The following is a 21,939-nucleotide window of genomic DNA, read 5'->3' on the forward strand; positions in this document are numbered from 1 at the left end:
ATTTTTTTTTTCTTCCTCCTTTCCCCAAATTTTTTATTTCATTTTTGGAATTTTTCCTGTTTTTTGATTTCAATTTTGGGTATATTAAATTTGTGGTGTAAGTTAACTTGATCTCTAGAAGCTACGTATATGCACCCTATATCAATTGATCTGATTTTATATGCTGATGTTCAATCGATTTGTTGAATTCTGTAATAAATGATTTGATTGAATTTTACAATAATATAATATGAGCATGTTTGTTTTAGGGTGATTAATCGGCTGTAGTAATTCTTGTCATAGGTACAAGGAATAAGATGGTATAGTAATTATGATATGATTATGATTTATCATATTATTTTATATTATAATAATATGATTTTGATTGGATCTGTGTGCTTCTGTGATGTGGGTGATTATTTCGTGGACGGTGAAATCATGTGCGGGACGAAGGAGAAAGAGAAGATGAAAGGAAGACGGAGGACAAAGAAACTCGTCTGTTCCCCTGCCCTGTTCTTGCTCGGTCCTAATCGAACCATGTTTCATCTGGTCCAACCCAGATCGGTTCAACCCAAACCGTCCCGGTCCCGTTCCATCCTCTGCCCCGTTCCAGCCCGGTTCCAGCCTCTGTTCCGTTCCATCCTGTTATTGGTTTTCTGGCCGTGCGCGATCAAGGCTATTCTTGTTGCACCTATGTACGGTGGGAAACAAAGATCTGTTCAATTGGTTGTACCAACTCGATTCAAATACATTTATTTGGGTTTAGAAGTATTTGAACACCATTATTGCGTATACGATATTTTCTTCCAAAAATTTGAATGTTCCAAGAAATGTAATTCCACCTGCTCGACTATTAAAGAGTCGGTAGTTTCTAAAGAATTGCAAATAAAATCACATGTATTTGAGTTTTTATGGAAGAACTCACAAAAGATGATATGAGTTAGAAAATTTCCATTTCTCTACTTCATCCATTATATTAATGCACCAGTATATATTGAAGTATGACAACAAGAGATCTATCTACGTAATCTAGTCAACCTAAAGTAAGTGGTTGACATGTGTAATGAGATTCTCTTGGCCTATTGAGATAAAGAAATTTCTCAAATTAAGCTAAATGTAGCAAAATTGAAAATGGAAAGAACCCAAAAGTAATTAGGGTTAGACCGACTCATATAAAGCATGTGAAAAGGGACATATGTATCATGAGACGAACTTTTTGTCCCCAGCAGTAATGACACCAAAATATAGGTACGTATCGATTGAACATGGGATCAGTTAAAATATAATTCTAGCTCCCATCATAAATAAAAGAGTTGGAAATGCACCTGGTCATAGGTGTTGGTATATACAATGTAATGTATACGTGTATCATTGTAACGACCAATTTTCACATCAACTTTAATGGCAACAAGAACTTTGCCTGGACAATTGACTATCGTATCGAGCGTATCACTGCTCAATTTTTTTCTTCAAGATAGAACAAAGACGTCGCAAAATTTTTAGATGTACCAAGAGATAATCACACCTTGTTAAATTCCCAAGTAATCCATGCAAATGGATATCATGTGGAACATCAAAATGATGAGAATGTCATTGATTGCATCTTTTATAGTCTCTAATATATTTGGAAGGAAATATATTTTAGAGAAACTAATGAGTCACTCTAGTGCAATGTAATTCACTATAATATTTGGATTATTGAATCCATATTCACCCCGACAATGAAATGTTGGAAACTGACTCATACAAGCTTTGGGTATAACCATAAAGAAACTTTGGTTGTGACATGATGATTGTTTTGAAAGAACTCATACAACTATCACTTTATTTGAGTGAACGAAAATGGGAAAAATATTGACAGAATGCAAAGTGACGGCATATCTCTCAATAAGTGTTTTCTAAATTACTAGATGCACAACCCCCCTTCCCATTATGCATTTAGGTAAGAAACATATCACTCATTTTTACAAAGTCTTCAGTAAAACAGGATCGAGACCATCCTAACATGCAAATGATAAAAATTCCATATTACAAAGAAACAAGGTGAAATTTAGAAAAATTCATGCAGAATACGGACCATTAAAGTGACTGATGGATCTGGTGATTGTTTTGACATTTTGGACTAGTTATAATTCCCAAAAAATTTGCGTCTTGAAAACTCCTAGCACATATTACGTACACAATGCAAAGTACAAAGGCTAACCACCCTTGTTAATGCTAGAGAATTTACATCAAAAGGACTTGATGAATATTGCATGTTTAATATGATCAATATAGAGCATCTTATACCCAATGGTCTCGCACAGGCTACCATCAAAGGTTATAGATGGTGTCTAAGTAATAGGTTATGCGTACCAACCTACCTTTTATTGCTTTGGGGATATGCAATATTACGCGCATTTTACTTAATTTTTGTATAACCCAATATTAGTCAACCTTTTATGCGTACCAGTTGGTAACTGAATTTAAGCCTGAAATTTGTATCCTTAAGAATTTTTGGTTGCACTATATATGTGCCATTACGAGTCCACATCGTACTATGATGGGTCATGAAAATGATTAAGTAATTTTTGTTCTGGATATTTAATCTCAACAATTATCCGCATTTTAAAACTTTTGGCAGGAGATCTCAAACTGTTAGATTTGCAGGTTATCACTTTAATGAGACATTCTTCCCGTCGTTAGGGGGAGATATGAAAAAGTATTTTCCAAGAGAACGACATGAATTATCGTGGTGTGTTCCCACTCTGTCTCATATTTATTCTTGTACTCCACAAATGTAAATGTGAAGTGATAAAGAATATTTGATTTTCAGAATGTACACTGATGTTGCTAAAGTGATGAGATCACACATACCAGCTGCAAACCTACCTGGAAAGTTACAAATCCTCAATACGGGATATACACCATAGACTAAGGTGTTACAACTACACTCAGTGGAAGTGTGGTTGAGGACGTGGATCCATAAAGTAAGTTGGAGAGACCACCTGGTTCGATCAATCCTCACCTAGAAAGGAAGTAGGTGAGTAAGGAACAACTTATTTATATCATCAGAAATCATCTCATAAGATTTTCTCTGACTATGTCCATGAATCAATAATGGAGGATGCTCCGAAGTTTTAAATGATTCTAGAGAATAATGAAATCCCGACGGATTATGAGAATGCACATGAGTCAATGGAAGGATCATGTGTGCACAATGATGATATAATCCATAAATAGTTGCTCCATAAGTAGAGCACAATGAGATCGAACCATGCTTTATTTTGATTAATTTCAAATAAATAGCATATTTGGCCTACACAATCCAGGTAGAACTTAGTTCTTTGGAAAATATACAGGTGTTTGGTGTGGTAGTGCTAACCAACCAAGTGTAAAGCTTATTGGACATAAATAATTAATTTGTCATAAAGCATAATGAGAAGAAAGTAGTCTTAAAGTACAAAGACTCGCATTGTGGCGCGAGGTTTCTCACATAGCCCTGGAATTGTTCTCTTGTAATGAACGTTATAGAGTTCCGCTACCTAGTTAGCTTGGTAATTTCAAAAGGAATTGAAATGCAGCATATGTACGTGGTTGTTACGTATCTCTGAAAGAATCAAGAGATATAAGATATTTACAAAAGTACTTGATAGACTTTTGTTTCCCAAATCAAATGACTCTAAACCACAGAGTGCGTTTACAATTAGATAGAACGCTCACTTATAGATTGAAGCAATTAGGCGGAAGTGGAATACCCGTCTAAGTAGATATTTTATTTGGAGGGGATAGAAAAGTAAGTTATTTTTCCTTGCGTATTCACAAGAAAGTTCTTGATTTGGAATTGTAGCAATCTATGTCGATGATACAGACATGAAGGGTAATCTTGATGTAATAAGAGACCTTAAAATATATTTGAATTCCGAATTTGAGATGAAAAATCTGGGGAAAGCTCGACCGAATACTGAGCTCGTGGTATATTATTCCACCAGTTTGCATGTGTATAAAGTTTTCAGGAAATTTAACAAGGACATGCATCCTTCTAGCACTCCAATGGTTAGTCGAGGTTCAGATGTAAGTAAATGACCAAATCGTCTAAAGGAAGATGACGAAGATGTGTCGGGAGATGAATTTCCCTTATCTAAGTACAATAGATGCATTATTGTACTTAACATAATGTACTCGACCAAATGTTACATCCACAGTGAACTTGTTAGCTAGATATAGCTCAGCGCCAACGCAACGTCATTGGAATGGTATAAAGAACGTAATCATATACTTAAAGTAACCATTGACATGAGTTTGTTTGATCCCTGCAAAGACATAAAAAAGAATGCTAATTTAAGTGCAATCCAAAAGTTGTTGATTATGAAGGAACAATAGTCTCTTCACCAACGAAAGTAATTATGGGGGAGATATGGTAGACTATTTTCTAGGTTATTACCGATATTCAGTTTCGAAAAGTACACGACTAAAGAAACTGTCTGGTACAACTCTGAAAGTAATCAGGGGGAGGATCCAAGGATATGATGTCGACATATTTTACTTCGAAATTGAAGTTGTGTTGTACTCTTTTTCCCTTCGATCGAGAATAGTTTTTCCCAAAGGGTTTTGTTACTCTACAAGGTTTTTAGCGAGACAACACTAAACACATCAAGTATGTTGAACGTTGAGGACATAAAGATCGCATTGATATTACTAAAAATATCTGAATCAAAGAAATGAATGGCGATAGTCTGTTAAGATACATAACTTCCAGAATCAACAACAGGGTCTTATAAACATTCAAGCCACCAAAGTAATGTGTGATTGATGCAGGGCATACTACAATTCCAGAAGATTCCGCTTAGAGGTTTGTCTTCCATGGTTTCCTAGTTTCAGTCTTTCTTATTTTTAGGATTATTTTAGATTTCCTTTTAGTTTTCTGTTTCCTAGTTTAGTTATTCCTCAAGCCTATATAAAGGCTAGATTAAGTCTTGTAAGAGCTATCTATTACTCAATCAAATTATTAAACACAAAACTTATCTTTCTCTTCTTGATTGAATTCTCTTCTCTTCTTGCTTATAGCAATCTAGTATTGCTTTCTTTTACCTTGTTCCACATTAGTTGGTATCACCCACTTAGTTTTAGGTTTTTCATCCTATCACTTGATCCTTTACTTCGCTTCCGCAACACCTTTTCATTCCTTTTAAGTACACAAAAAAAAAAAATATGACTGCTCAACCAGTTACTCTAGCAGCAATCGAAGCTCTCATCAAATCTCATACCGAGATTTTGGCAAAAAACATTACTGGAAACTCTTGAGAAGTCCATGGAGGAAAAATTAGGGTTAAGAGATAACAAGCTTGAAGCAATGCAGAATCAGCTTTTCAAGGTTGCAAAACACATAAATATATATTTGGATATGCCTGAGCTTGTAGACTTAGAAGAAAAAACTAAAAACGATACACTTCAGTTTTTACAGAATGATGAAGTACCTAAAGATGTATTGCGTACTTTAAACATTAAGAAACCGTATGAAGGGTTCATAGGTCATTCAAAGAAGAAGCTAGTTTCTCCTACACTCGACAGTGATGATGAAGATGAACGTGAGAACGATCTAGAGAAGAATTGGATTGAAGAACGACGTTTAAAAACTGGTCACAACCCTTACAGTTCTTTACCGAATATAAGCTAAAAGCTGATATTCCCAACTTCTCTGGAAATTTTCGTATTGAAGAACTAACTGATTGGTTCTTTGAGGTAGAAGCTTTTTTGAATTATGGAAGTCCCTGAAGATTCTAAGGTCAAACTTGTGACTTACAAGCTCAAAGGAGGAGCTGCAGCCTGGTGGGATAAGATCTGTGATGATCGTAGAAACGCTAACAAACCGAAAATACGTACTTGGAAACGTATGAAAACTTTGATCAGGGATAAGTTCTTACCTAGAGACTTTATGCAGCAACTTTTCATCAAATTGCAAAACATTCAGCAGGGGGCACGCACTGTTGAAGAATATGTGTCAGATTTTTATAATTTGGTGGCACGAAATCAACTCAAAGAATCTGAAGAACAGTTAGTTGCAAGATTCATTGAGGGCTGAATAGATTAATACAAAATGGTATGACTCATTCAGTTTTTACTATGGTCGAAGCTGTGCAGCAAGCTATTAAGATAGAAAATCGCCTTCTTCGTTCTTCTAGGACTTATCCATCCAGACAAGGGCGTTATCAAAATAATTCCAGGGGTACCAATTCATCTCAAAACTTTTCTCCAGATACTGTTTTGACTATTCCCAGGCCTCCTATATGATGATGTTAGCCATTCACATCGACAACCTAGCCATATTGTGCCTTATACTCCACCTCTGGCTACACCTATCTTAGCCAATCCAGTTGATCTTCAGCCGGGTCAGCAGTCTCACTCTCTGCAACCAACTCCTCCTACTACAGGGAATCGGTTTCATAACAGGCAACAACAATTTCCACCGCAACAGAGAACTAATACTTATGCAAAATTTCGTGGAGATAAGTGCAATAAATGCCAGCAATCGGGGCACACTTCTAGTGATTGTCGGAAATTCAATGCTTTGATTGGTGAACCTCAGTTCATTAATGAAGTCACTGGTGCGCTTAATGAGTTCGAAGATGAAGACTCACCTGGTGATGACGATGAGTTTGTTGGGATGATTCGTCCATTATTTCTTACTCAACAATGCAAGTCTCAGAGACACAGTATTTTAAATCCAGATGTTATATTGGGGGTAAAATCTGCAAGATGATAATTGATAGTGGCAGTGTGGATAATTATATTGCTGATCACGTAGTTAAGAAGCTTGAACTACCAGTAACTTCTCATCCAGAACCTTACACTGTAGGATGGGTTAATGCCTCTAGCACACAGAAGATTACTCTTCAGTGTTATGTGTCATTCTCTTTTGAGGGTTATGAAGACACAGTTCTATGTGATGTCATTATATGACGGCAACCCATCATCTTCTTGGCAGACCTTGGCAATACGATCTTCACGCGGTTCACAATGGATTCGAGAATACTTACACTTTTGTTCATAATGGGAAAACCAAGGTTCTTAGTCCATCCAATTCCACTTCAAACTCTTGTGCGCAGACTGATGCTGTCGTAGCCACTGTTATTCGTTCTTTGCACCCACAACATTCTTTACATTCCCATGAAGATTCTAAGCCTATGATTGAGTTGCCTGCAAAGGTGAAGCCCTTATTATTTCAATATAATGTTTTATTTCCAGATGAACTACCAACTGCATTACCTCCTTTACGGAATATTCAACACTGCATCGATTTTATTCCTGGAGCCTCTTTACCAAACCAAGCACACTATCGCTTGAGTCCTGCTGAGCATGAGATATTACAGGGACAGGTAAATGATTTGCTTACAAATGGTTTGATACGACCTAGCAACAGTCCTTGTGCCAGTCCTGCCTTCTTGGTTAGTAAAAAAGACAATGGATGGAGGATGTGTATCGATTGCAGAGCATTAAATCGCATCACCATTCCTTATAGATTTCCGATCCCGCGTATTGATGATATGATTTATTTACTGTCGGGCTCTATTATTTTTACTAAGTTGGATTTACGCAGTGGTTACCACCAAATACGCATTCGAGGTGGAGATGCGTGGAAAACAACATTCAAGACACGTGAAGGTTTATGTGAATGGCTGGTCATGCCATTTAGGTTATCTAATGCACCTAGTACTTTTATGTGACTTATGAATCAGGTTCTCCAACCATTTCTCAGTAAATTTGTTATTGTCTATTTTGATGACATACTAATTTTTAGTCGCAGTGAGCCAGAACACCTCCAACATCTTTCACAAGTGTTTCAAGTTCTTGCTGACAACTCTTTATATGTTAATTTGAAGAAGTGTACCTTCATGGCTTCTTCAGTAACATTTTTGGGATATGTGATTTCTACTGATGGTATTCATGTCGATCCTTATAAAGTTCAAGCAATTGAAGATTGGCCAGTTCCTACTTCTATTCGTGATGTTCGTAGTTTTCATGGTTTGGCTTCTTTCTATCATAGATTTGTGAAGAACTTTAGCTCTATTTCTGCACCTTTGACTGACTGTCTCAAGAAGGAGAAGTTTGAGTGGACGGAAGCAATGGATAAAAGCTTTATTCTTCTTAAAGAAAAGCTTTGTACGGCACCAATTCTTGCACTTCCGAATTTCAACAAGCCTTTTGAAATAGATTGTGATGCATCTGTTGTTGGTATTGGTGCAGTATTATCAAAGGAGGGTCATCCAATTGCATATTACAGTGAGAAGAATTCGGATGCACAAAAGAAATGGTCTACATATGAATTAGAGTTATTGGCTCTTGTTCAATCTCTTAAGCAGTGGCATACTTATATTATACATAGGGAATTTGTTGTCAACACTGACAACCATGCTTTGAAGTTTTTGAATACTTCTGTTAAAGTTAACAGAATGCATGATCGATGGCTTTCCACACTCAACAAATACACTTTCTCCGTGAGACATAAAAGTGGCAAATTGAATCAAGTTGTTGATGCCTTAAGTAGAAGAAGTCATCTATTAACAACAATTCGTAATGAGAGTTATGCATTTGACTATATCAAAGACATTTATCCAGAAGATGAAGATTTTAGCAAACTATTGGATCAATGCAGTTCTCAAACTCATGGGGTTGATGATTTTCTTATACAATAAGGTTTTCTTTTTAAAGGGAATCGATTATGTATTCCTCAAGGGTCTTTACGTTTACATATTATGCGAGAATTACATGGCAGTGGTCTTGGTGGTCATTTTGGGAGAGATAAAACCATTGCCCTGATTGAAGAAAGATATTTCTGGCCATCTTTGAAACGTGATGTACAAAAGTTCGTACAAAAATGCATGGTCTGTCAGAGAGCAAAGGGTACAATTCAAAATACCGGGTTATATACTCCTTTACCAGTTCCTGATGCACCTTGGGTTGATATAAGTATGGATTTTATACTTGGTTTACCTCGTACTGCTAGAGGTAATGATTCTGTTATGGTCATAGTTGATCGTTACTCTAAAATGGCTCACTTCGTAGCTTGTAAGAAATCAACTGACGCTTCTAATGTTGCTTCTTTGTTCTTTAAAGAAGTAGTAAGATTGCATGGGGTTCCAAAGTCTATCACTTCTGACAGAGATACAAAATTTTTGAGTTATTTATGGAAAAGTTTATGGATGCGCTTAGGCACAGTTTTACAATTCAGCACAACTTCACATCCGCAAACTGATGGACAGACTGAGGTTGTTAATAGATCACTTGGGAATTTGATTAGAGCTAAGTGCCTGGATAATAGTAAGCATTGGGATGTGTATTGCCACATATGGAATTCTCTTTCAACACTTCTGTGAATCATTCTACTGGGAAAACTCCATTTGAGATTGTGTACTCTAAAGTACCTAATCATACTCTTGATTTGGTAGCCTTAACCACCACACAGAGTACAAACACTGCAGCCGACTCTTTTGTAGACAAAGCAACTGAATTACATAATGAAGTAAAATCTAAACTGGAGAAGTCCAATTCTAAATATAAAGAGGATGTTGATAAACACAAGAGGTTTAAAACCTTCAAGGAAGGGGAGCTCGTGATGATACATCTAAGAAAAGAGAGATTTCCAGTGGGTACTTATAATAAAACCAAGATGAAGAAATATGGTCCTTTCAAGGTTTTAAAGAAGATCAATGATAATGCTTATGTTATTGATCTACCAAATGATTGGAATATCTCCAACACATTTAATGTTCAAGAGATTTTTTACGTTTCATGGTGACAATGAACTTCTGGTTTGTTTGGACAACTCGGGGACGAGCTTTACTCTAGAAGGGGTGACTGATGCAGGGCATACTACAATTCCAGAAGATTCCGCTTAGAGGTTTGGCTTCCATGGTTTCCTAGTTTCAGTCTTTCTTATTTTTAGGATTATTTTAGATTTCCTTTTAGTTTTCTGTTTCCTAGTTTAGTTATTCTTCAAGCCTATATAAAGGCTAGATTAAGTCTTGTAAGAGCTATCTATTACTCAATCAAATTATTAAACACAAAACTTATCTTTCTCTTCTTGCTTGAATTCTCTTCTCTTCTTGCTTATAGCAATCTAGTATTGCTTTCTTTTACCTTGTTCCACATTAGTGATAAACTTCCTTTGACTACAGTAGACTAATGAAAATTGTCTGACATCAGGGGGAGCATATAATGGTGTGTTGAACTCTTTTCCTTCACCGAGGTTACTTTTCCCGCAGAGTTTTATTGCTCGGCAAGATTTTTAATGAGACAACAACAAACACCAGGAATGTAATTTCCCAGCTAAGGTTATTGTCTCTCTCACGAGGATTTCTTACCTTAGGATTTGTGAAGTAACTAGTCAAATTCAATGGAGCAAAGTGATCATCTGCAACACATCACCTTTACTTGCATCTGTCACGTTGTACTCTTTTCCCTTCGTCAAGGTTTTATCCCACTGGGTTTTCCTTGTCAAGGTTTTAATGAGGCAACGTATACGAATCCAACTTTGTGCTCTTTTTCTTTAGTTCAGGCTTTTCCCTCAAGGGTTTTCCTGACGAAGTTTTAACGAGGCAATTAACTGTGATGAACTACATGTAAAATACAAGACAACATGTGGAGTACTACAGGTGAAGAGTTGTACCAAGGTTTTATCCCACTGGGTTTTTCCTTGTCAAAGTTTTAGTAAGGAAATTGATTACAACACAAGCCATCAAGGAGAGGACGACATTTGAAGAATTACATTCGTAGCACTATATGTGAAGCACTATGTATAAAGTTTTTTATTGAACCGCACAAGGGGGAGTGTTACAGGGCCTACAATACATGGATGTGCGGTCCATCTAGTTACCTAGGTTTCCTCTTTATATATATTGTATCCATGTAACCCTAAGAGACCGATGAATGGAAACTCTCTTGCCTCTTTGTCTTCCCTACATTTCTACTACAACACTAATTAGATAAATAATACATTTTTAATAAAGAATCATAATAATTTTTAAAATTCTTTTCAACCCATTACATTTTTCTAAATATATTTTTATTAAATAAATAATAAATTTATTAATAATCACATACACAGAAATTAGGGATGACCTAGGTGGTGTTTGAGATTGGAGATGCATGGAGCCGGTAACGATAGTGATGGTGGTGGAAAAGGTAGTGGTAATTAGTGGTTTTGGTGGTGGGTTGCCTTATGAAATAGCTCACATTTAGAAAATCAATGTCGTAGACTGTCTGAGAGTTTTCTAGAATTGGAGATATATCTTTTCTGAGTCGAATGGGTTTCCATCTGAAATGTCTCAACGTTTTATGATATAGTGGCTTAGATAAATGAATTAGTATTTATTTGTGTTATTCAAATATAAGAACATACGATGTAATATGTACTGTAGAGTCCACTCAGAGTTTTAATCTTTTTGTCCCGTTTTAGAATGGGACAAAATAAATAAGGATTCTGAGCTTATGGGACACAATTATTTATAGGAAGAATGAGCTTGAGTGATGTAATTTTATTTTACTCTACATAGTTAGATGTTTTGGTTTTGCGCGGTCACTAAAATAAGGGAGATGTAGAAGGAAAATACCATTTCAAATGATCGATAATATGTTTTTGTCTTTGAAAACTATAAAACATATCAAATATCGTTGGTTTTGTGGTGAATAAGGGCAAGAATAAACATTATTTGGGAGAATATCAAAATATCAAACATACTGGAAAGGAATCATACACGAGTACATGATAAAAGATTTGTGGACTGAATCTACGCCGAACTAAAGGCTATGTAAGTAGTGGCCAAAATTTGTCTAGGAAGAAGATAAATCCACGCTCTTGGTTTTCTCAACCAAAATGTTGTAGTAATTAGTATCCCATTAATTTCTCATAATAAATTATTAATTAATTTTTCATCATAAATGTCCCTTAATTGATCTAATAGATACATATTTTTATTAGTAAATAATAATGTTAGAGTATAGCTCGGTCAACCTCGCATACGTTGCTATCTCAAGCATGTTTGTCAATGTTAGTGATCAAAACTATGAGTCTTGATTTCTAGCCTACATAGCTAAGTCTCGGACTAGGATAGAAAAGTGTAGTTGAGTTCAAGGACTTCATGGCGATTCATCATACAACGACGAAGATCTATACAAGAAACCGTGGAACTTCATCAACAAAAAGGTATGTGGAGACTTGAACTTATCTATCACTCAAAAGTCTATCTATTCTATCTCCTACTTCTTATGATACAAAAGTCGTATGCTATATAGACTAGATCATACCCACTTGACATTTCGAGCAAAGCATTCATTTCTTATCTTTTATCTCGAAATCGTGTGTTGGTAAAGCGTTTCGCTTTGATCAAGTTTATCTTCACCTAGTGATGAAATTCATGAAAAGTTTCAATCACTTTGAGAATTGATCTGACGTGAATCAGTCTGTGAATAACGACTACATAGCGTCCTCTGAGAATGTCTCAATGATTGAAATAAGAGTTCAGATTACATAACCATGTATTCCTTGAACCGAAGTTTTCGAACTTTGTTGATCAAGAGAAATCGGGAGGATTGTGGAATTGGCTTGCCAAGTCCGCGAACCCAGTCCGCAGACTCAGTCCGCGAACTGACGGAAGTTCTCGACCGAGAATTTCTGCTGGATTTTCCAAAACTCGTTTGTGTGCTAATTCCGCGAACTGGCGGAAGTTCTCTTTCCGAGAATTTCTGTTGAGTTTGGAAAACTAGTAGGAGATGAAAATAACGTATCTGCTTGGAATGACAAATGGGTGTTGGAGAAAACTCTTCAAGAAATATATCCAGATAATGCTTATATAAGGAAATTCCCTGAAATGAAAGTATCAGATTTTATTTTAGAAGGAGAATAAATCTTACCTACTGAATTACTGGAAATGATTCAACTAAATAACTTGCCAGTTACTAATAGTGGAATAGACAGAAGAATCTGGACTGGTACTATCACAGGAAGTTTCACAGTATCATCTGCAGTGGAGATAATAAGGCAAAAATTCCCTCCCTTACAGTGGACTAAGAAGGTATGGCATAACTCTGTGCATCCTAGTATATCTAGTAATCTATGGAAACTTGTTAGAAATATATGTGCAACAGATTATAATATGAAAAAGAGAAAATTTAATATGGTATCAAGATGCATATTCTGTAGGAAGGAAGAGGAAATAAGAGATCATATCCTTTGGTACATCAATTATAGTGAAATCATCTGGAGTTGGCTCGGTGGAATTTTCAATTTCATAAATCCAAGATAATTTGAATATGTTCTACAATCTTCCAGTAACATTACGGAGACTGTCTGCTTTTATTACAATGAAGGAGCTCTGGTTCCTGAGAAATGAATGTATGTTTGACAAAGGAAAATGTGATCTGAATATCACTAAGAAGAAGATAATGAAAGCCATATCGGACATTGATATAAGAATGAAACCAAATATGTGGAACAATCAATATGATTTACAGTTACTAAAGAAATTTGGATTGAAGACAAGAAGGGTGAAGAGTATTATAATCAAAGAAGTTTTCTTCCAACTGCCAAGTCAGGGTAAATTATTGCTATGCTGTGATGGAGCTTCTAGAGGAAACCCATATATTGCTGATTATGGTATAGTGGTGAGAAATCACACTGGTGAATTTGTGATTGCAATTTCAGGTGGACTGGGCATATCTAATAATTTCGATGCAGAGGTTTTTGCAATACTAATTGCAGGAGAATGGGCAGTTCATAATGGATTCCATGATGAACTTGTCTTCAGAACAAATTATAAAGCAGATATCAATGCATTCCAAAGTCGGAAACTTCCTTGGTTTGCAATAACAAGATGGGAAAAGATTTGTGCAACAGTGTTTTCTTGGAGCTTTACTCATAGTTACGGAGAAGTGAATTTCTCTGCTGACAAAATGGCAAAAAGGGGAGTTGCACTTAGTAGAGGGGAAAAAAGAATTCTTGATAGTAAACCATCTTTCTTGGGATGTATGGAAAGCCCAGACCAAATCTATTTTAGATTTTGTTAAAAGGCCATGTAACGGGCATTTCTTTTTTGTTCTCTTTCTGTATTTTTAGTCCTCTTGAGTTGTAATTCTTTATAATTTCTTTGGTTATTAATAAAATTAAATTGTTAAACAAAAAGTATTATGGTTTGTTTGTATATATTTTTATATGGAACTTAGCGATTATTCATTTATATTTGCATAGGACCTTTATGAAATTAATATTTTTTATTCATTAATGCATTTAGTAAACATTATTCATTTATCTCTTTAGCCAAGTCGGGAGATTATTCATTTATCTCCTTAGCCAAGTTGGAACCGACGAAAATTATTTATTTGACGAGGTTATTCATATACCGAGATTGTAGCACGGTAAAAAATGAGCAACAATGAAATAAATTGCGAAAAAAACATGTTCCAAACATTGAAGTCGTCCCCAATCAGTTACACATCATACTGGAGTTCATTGAAATATAGAGAATTAAGAGCTAGCACTATGGTGCTGCATATCCTTTCTCTATCCCTTATATGTAGGGAAGGGATGGCACAAGAAAGCCAATGTTGTTATGGTTGCTCGATGTTCTTTCCTTACATGAAACGGCTGCTGAGTAGCCGTGTGAATAGTGCAAAACGGCTACTGAATAGTCGTACTTTTTTTCCAGTCTTTTTTTTTTATGAGAATTTATTTGTTTAGGTAAGAAAATATATTTTAGGGTAAAAAAGAATATATAATAGGTAAAAAATGAGGTAAAAAAGGAATTTTAGTAAAAGAAAAAAAAGAGTGAAAATGGAAAGTTTTTAAGGTAAAACTTTAAAAACCAGAAAAATTGTTACGGCTATTTGTAAAAAAATACGGCAACTCAATAGCCGTGTGATTTCCCTTCCCTACAAGTGTGATCAGATGTGATCATCCATGTAGAGAAGGGAAGGGATGTCCCCTATATATAGGGATTAGGGAGACCGTGGGAGTTGGATTTTTGTGATTTTAAGGGAAATTGAGGGATAGAGAAGGGATGCACCCCTCCATAGTGCTAGCTCTAAGGGCATCACGCAAATAAACAACTCAAACTTTAAACCAATTCAGCGAACCAAAAACTAATGGGGCTGATATGAAGCAGGGCCTTCCTGCTGCTTTGTGCGTGAGGATTCTGGGTCTTATCTCACTGTTGGTGATGGCCTGGTAGTAGTGGAGTGGTGCAAGAGGCTCCTCAAGCTGCTGCTCTATACTGGTGGTAATGGAGTGCTGATGGTGATGGAACTCGAGCTGGTGGAGTTGTGAACTGTTGGCGATTAGCGAGAGGAGCTGATGCTGTGGACTGACTGGTGCTGGATGGAAGATAGGTGAATGAAGTGGTGGTCGTGAATGGTGGGTGTATGCAGGTGGAAGATATGCTGTAGACTTAAAGCTCGTCTCTGTGGGGTTTCAACGAACAGGTAAGGGGCAGTTCTAGTGCGTTGAGGGATGCTTTTTGCTGTGCGTATTTCAGGTCCAGCTACAATAACTGTTGTCCCCTTGAGTAAAATAAGAAATAGGAAGAGATGGTGTGGTATGGAAGAGAGAGAAAAACAAAAACGGATTAAGAGCATGCACCAAGTTACTGACATAACTTAAAGAATAATGAACACAGCTTGCTCGAAAGAAAAACAAGAGTGAAGTATCTAGTGATAAAAAAAACATCTGCAGAAAACAAAGAACACTAGCTAACAAGTTCGAGTTAAGTTTCTACAACCCATAAAAAAAGATGAAAATCCACAAAGAAACATATAAATTACTTACGACATTCATAGTAGGTACTTTCACATTCTCCCCGAAGAACAATGAAAGTACCAATATTCCTATTCTAGAAATATACTATATATCTATCTTCAGTGTAACCTGGAGCTCCAGCACTACAACCAACATTTTTCGTTTCTCCTCTGCATGCCTATCGAACAAGAACTGCAGCTGCCAAATAAAAATACCAATGAGATGAATTAGTGAAATGTAGATCTCTAATAGAACGACAAAATCATTAGGAGATGAAACCACAGCCAAAGATCTTACTCAAACTTCTAGCAATTAACAAACTAACGACTCATCAAGACTTAAATAAGGAAGTAAACTCATTCGCTGTTCAAAAAGATAATCATCAGAAAACTAAAGATAGTACACCTGGTAATGGAGATGCGTACAATAATAATCTAATAAAATAGTGAACCAAGGAGAGTCTGAAGTTTCGCAATGAGACTAGAAGTTGAACAAGGTTAAGATATATGTTCCTATGAAGAGTACTGTTATGCAACATACCAGTTTTACCTCCCATCTTTTTAATCAGTACACACTGCTCTACATACGAGGCACGAAAGACTAAAACCGTTAACCACACCCACTATACGGGTACACCAGCCATGAGAAACAAATGTATTCTTGTCCTATGTCCCCAACACTTTCTTATGCATGTTATTAAGATTTATAAAACAACAGAAAAAAGCATGAGATCCGAGTACAGTTGGTGTGTTTGCAGTCAAATTTACTTGATCAAAGAAAACAACAGAAAATGATCTTGAGAGCTAGTTGATACAAATTAGAAAACTGAAGAAACAACGACAAGCACACAATCAATTACATGGAACTACGTGAGTGTATTTAACATTTACCTCATCTCGCTGTCCTTCTACCATTGTTGAAACCGATTCTTCTTCTTCTTCTCGTTAGGTTCAATATCGAGTCCATATGCTTTGAGCCTTTCTTTTGAGGGTTTACATTCTTTTGGTCGCTGTTTTCTCTTGCTCTTCTTAGAAGATTTACCAGCATCACCATTCACTTCCACCACTTGGACTCTATCTTCCTTCTCCTCAGCCACTGGTACCAAACTTGTTAATCCCTTGTAGTACATATATTTGGACTTTGGTACATTACTTGGATGCATCTCATGGCTGATCTCCTCATATATTTCTCTTTCTTGCTTCTAGACCTCTTTACATTTTTCTCTTTCTTGCTTCAGGACCTCCTCGTATTTTTCTCTTTCTTGCTTCCGGGCCTCCTCATATTTTTCCCTTTCTCGCTTCTGGACCTCCTCATCCTGAGAGAGAATATCTAAATCATCAAATTCATGACTCTTTTTCTCAGATACCCACATTTTATTCTCAACATAAGTCTTCAAGAACTCCTGGTCATCCTTGTTAAATTCCCCCTTCTCACTTTCTTCGTAGTCATCCATTTCAAACAAATCCGAATCTTTCTTGTTAAAACTCAGATTCAGAAATAATAACTTGCGATTACAATAATCATCCTCATCGTCAGAAAGATCCTCTCCCCTTAAAAATTTATGGACAATTTCATCACCAATGATATCCAACCCCAATTTCACTGTTAACAATTCTTCAATTAATTTCTAGGGTTTTAGAGAAACAAAACTATGAAGTCAAAAATCAAATCATATTATAGCATAAACTAAATTCTAGAATTCTCAGAAACGAAAACAAAGCATCGAAAACACATTTACCTTCGTGATTCCGGAGGAACTATGAAAAAACAAGGAAAAGATAGGGCAAATTTCTTAGGCTTCAGAGTTCTCACGGCAACGGCTGTGGTAGATACAGAAAAGATACTCTTGTCTATATTTATTGTGGAGTACTAAAAGGGCCGCCAGGAGGGGTTAATGGTATATAATTACTTTATTGTCCTTGAATCTCCTTTTCGTTAGGAGGGAGGATTTATAAACACATTCTATTACATGATTAGGCCAGTTTGCCAGTTTTGCACCCACTATGGAGTTGGCAAATTAGCAAACTTGCCTGGCTAAGTGGAAAATTTGCCACGTAGCCAGTTTAGGTCGAGTCTCTATCGAGCGGTCCAATCTTGACCTGGCGGTATAAACTAGACCGCAAGCGGTCTAAACTCCACCGCTAAATAGTTTTGTATTATTTTCAAACTTCTTCTATCCTACTTTTTCTTATTTTAACATTACTTTTACTTCATACGGGTCCCACCAAATATATATATATATATATATATATATTATTTATTTTGAAGCATGAAATTTATTGAACAACTAAAGGGCTATTACAAGAGGGTATGTGATACCCAATGATTCTGATACAAATGGATTGGTATGCAGAGGAATAAACGAAACATGGCAGTGCACTTTAGGGCGACTATTTATCTCCGGATTTGAATTGCAGCGGGTGTAGATGTTGGAATTGATGGGATGGATCTGGATGAAGTTGTCGACGGTCTGTATGCCTTCGACGAATGCTTTCCACAAGAAAAGTTGTGCTTTTGATGGACATTGTTGAGTCCATAGTAACTTGGTTGATGGTGATAGTTTTCGATGCAATTGATCCGAGATGTTGGTCAAACTTTTGTGCCCAAACGATATCTGCTTACCTCTTTGTTTTCCGGTTCTTTCCATAACTTCAAATTGAGTCTGTAGCTGTGATTGTGGCTTGAAGTAGTATCCGATCTCTGCCCTTGATGGATTTTGTACTAAAAAACTAGTAACGCTATTAGAGATGTTACTGGAACTGAACCTAGATGCAACTAGAATTACAGCTAGTAAAGATACGACTGCTACCAAGTTACTAAAGTTGCTAAACTGAAAAACATACATAATACAAAGACTTGACCTAAACTAAACAAAAGGTACTACTATGAAATTGTAAGAACACTACTTTGCTTATAAGTAAAATGCAATGAAATTGACAAAAGTTGTAGAGTAAAGGTATTGAATTCATTGGCCCATTCGCATACCAATTAGGTGCTTGCTGCTGTGATACTTAATAAAGTTGTGGATGAGAAACATTCTTAGGAAATTAGTATCATTGAAACCATCATGAGGATCAGTTGCTTATATATGTTGCTTGCTGAGATGTGAACTGAATTTTTCTGGTTAGAAATTGTGCTTATATGGAGAAGTGAATTATGCTGAAGAGAAGTGAAATCCCAAATGCAAAAGAGAATAAACCCATATCATGAGAAGCTTTCGAAAAGACTCAAATTCTGATAGAGAAACAACTCTGGATCCACTGAGTGAAAATCTAATTACTAAATTAAAACATCGTTACCTTCACAAACAAAATTGAATTCCAAAGCGATTGACAAAAAAGAAATCCCCCCTCTGAACTAAACAACACAGACCAAAAGACACAAGGCAAGGTGATTATAACAACACGAGAATGATGCCACCAACAATACCAAACTAACACTAGAGCATAGACTAAACTGGTGGTTTGAAAAATTGCCTTTCATATACGAAAATAAGATTAGAGGAAAACAACGGTTTAACAGGGCATCACCAGCCCACAAACTACAAAACACAAGAGGGGATTGAGCATGAGAAGTGGATTGCAAAAAGGATTTGAAGATCAAAGTTAAAGATTTTAAAAGAATTTTTTTATCATTCTGAATCAACTGGGTTCATGGGTTTAATGAAATCTTAGGATAAATCCAAACTTCTAGCATAAATCGATGATTGAAGACATAATCAGAACATACACACCCAACATGACTATATGAAAAACTAGTAACTAAAATTCCTTCTTAGAATTCCGATGAAGCGATTTAGAAAGAACCAACTTGTATAAGGGTTGCCTCGTATTTGTAAGAGGGAAGAAGTTACTGCGGCTGGAAACCAGACCGGAGAGGATGAAGATGAAAACCAGATCTGAGAAAAAAACTTAGTCCCATCAAGCAACACATGATGAAAATATGAACAAATCTCCAATAAAAATAAAGGGTATCAAAAAAAGAGCAAGCAAGTGACCTAATCGACGTTGAAGAGCCGATGAACCAAGGATTTAGCCGATGGAGAATGCTAAATCCATGTCGGTTGATATTAGGGGTTTTTTTTTTTTTTTGCTTCTTCTGAAGGTGAAGATTAAATTGAAGGTCGATGAATTTTATGAAGACACTATTGATTGAATCAGGTACTGCTCAGATCTAAGAAGATCTGAGCAGTTAAGGTTGGCTGAAAAAATTTCCCCTCCGTCGGATATCGCCTGCTTAGAGAGGAGAGAGGTTTTAGTTTTTCTATGCCCTCACCACCAAATATATTAAAACCTTATAAACACCCTACATACATGCAGAAACAATATTTTTATTAACAAGGGTCCCACTTATCATATCAAATATATTATTTTATCTAAGATTTTCCAGTTTTCCCATAGTGGAGAAACAGATTTGGCATGACAAAACAACTTTTATGCCATACCCCATAGGAACCGGCCTGAATAGGGTTTTCTGTAGAATTATGTTTTGTTTTACCTTTTTTTTTGACTAAATCCGCAGTTAATCCGCATCCGGCCCGTATCACAAGTTGATTCACGGATGTCAAATCCGCGGATGATTGGGCCGTACACGGTTGGATTTTCAAATCAACAACTTTGACGGATTGGACGCAGGTGACCCCTAATTCGCATCTGTCCGTCCTATACTTGGCCTGGAACTGAATTCTCAACCAATTTCAAATGGACTGTCGCAGGTTGTAAAGGCCCATCCCATAATGTCATGGCTTAACCGTAATAGCCGGTCAGTTCAGGGAAACTGACAGTGCAAATTTCCACTGACCTTCTAAACACCCTACAACTCCCTCTGCGAAAAGTTATTTCCCCTGGATTTTGGTTTTCCCGGCGATCAACTCACGGACATTCTCATCTCCGTGAGTTTTCTTTTCATCTGACTTTCTTTTACTCAACCAAAACCATCCACGGATGTATATCCCTCCGTGAATATTAAAAGTTACGGGATTTTAACCCTCGACCAAAACATTCCGTTTATACCAGACCCTCCGTGAGTTTTTTCTTCATCTGGATTTTCACTTTTCCCATATGCAGCAACCTGTTCTCTCGAGCTCAACTTCCATAAACTGCAGGTGATAGTCATAGCTCCATTCCTCTCCGAACAACTAACCATCATCACCACTTCCCTGATCTCTTCAAACTTCACCAACATCAGCTATGTTCAAGTAATACTTCTCCATATACCATGACAACAATCCAACTCAACACCCATGGCACCCTTACTGCCAGTCATTGCCGGAGATCACCACCTTGAATATCCAGCTCCATCAACTACGGAAACACCCATCATCAGTCAACAGTTCAACTACATTTCCTTATTTAACCGTTAACAATTCACCAGTCACAGCCATCGATAATGGCAGCGACTCCTTTTCTTCTCAGCCATATAATCACAAAACTGCCAAGCTGATCTTTCCAGTTCGATCTCTTCAGCACTTCCTCTGCTCAAGAATAGATCACCATCATCACAGTAACAATACCGATTATCATCACTTGCACCCAGATCCATTTCCCTTGAATTGGTCGCGTGGGTTGCATGGGGAAGATGGTGGCAACCTCAAGTGATTTTGCAGGTTCCTTTAACAGTTCATGGTGGCAACCTCAAGTGATTTCGCAGGTTCTTTTAACAGTTCACGCTTTCAACTGTGGTACAGACGCCGGTGGTGGTGGTGGTGGTAGTGGTGGTGGTGGTAGTGGTGTAAGAAGAGATTTGTTTCTCTCTTGGATATTTTATTCGACTGAAACTTCCAGATCCAATAATATACCCATATGAAATAGGTAGGGTAAGTTTGCTATGAGTAATATAATATATTTCATTCCAGAAGAACGAGGGATATAAATATTATTGAAAAGGATATTTGTGAAGCCCATCAGAACCAGGGATATATTTTTAATTACCATAAAACAGAATTTAAGCTTACACCATTAACTCTTCAAATAATTTTTTGTCTCCTTTCTTTGATGTGAAAATATTTGTTCAATTTATATTTGTTACAATTTCGTCATTAAATTTTTGATTTCTTCTCAATTTCTCTCGATATACTTTTACTTTTTGATTTCATCTAGAATCGCCGCTGCATGCAATATTACAAAAAGAAAAAAAATAGATCTCATCAGATAACAAATCCAAAGGATAAAATGTGAAAGAAAGAAAAGTCTCTCTTT

General features: G+C 36.5%; 1 protein-coding gene and 1 long non-coding RNA gene across 4 annotated transcripts; one reads left to right on the forward strand and one right to left on the reverse strand.

The window, feature by feature from the left end:
* The first annotated feature begins 13,317 nt into the window (after window positions 1-13,317).
* On the forward strand, window positions 13,318-15,274 carry LOC113359954. The gene is made up of 2 exons (XM_026603511.1): window positions 13,318-13,978; window positions 15,114-15,274. Exons 1-2 carry the CDS (start codon window positions 13,318-13,320, stop codon window positions 15,272-15,274), a joined length of 822 nt encoding a protein of 273 aa, XP_026459296.1.
* A 319-nt stretch (window positions 15,275-15,593) lies between these two features.
* LOC113357308 lies at window positions 15,594-17,573 on the reverse strand. Of its 3 annotated transcripts, none has more exons than XR_003363561.1 (3): window positions 17,481-17,573; window positions 16,633-17,344; window positions 15,632-15,940 (listed from the first exon to the last, which is right to left on the reverse strand). It is a non-coding gene; the product is annotated as an uncharacterized LOC113357308 (long non-coding RNA). The 3 variants fall into 3 exon arrangements; XR_003363562.1 differs by having other exon boundaries at window positions 16,633-17,369; window positions 17,481-17,571; XR_003363560.1 differs by having other exon boundaries at window positions 15,594-15,940; window positions 16,633-17,561.
* Between the last annotated feature and the right edge of the window lie 4,366 nt (window positions 17,574-21,939).

The sequence above is a fragment of the Papaver somniferum genome, chromosome 3 (genome assembly GCF_003573695.1).
Source record: "Papaver somniferum cultivar HN1 chromosome 3, ASM357369v1, whole genome shotgun sequence".
In the NCBI taxonomy this organism is placed as follows: domain Eukaryota; kingdom Viridiplantae; phylum Streptophyta; class Magnoliopsida; order Ranunculales; family Papaveraceae; genus Papaver; species Papaver somniferum.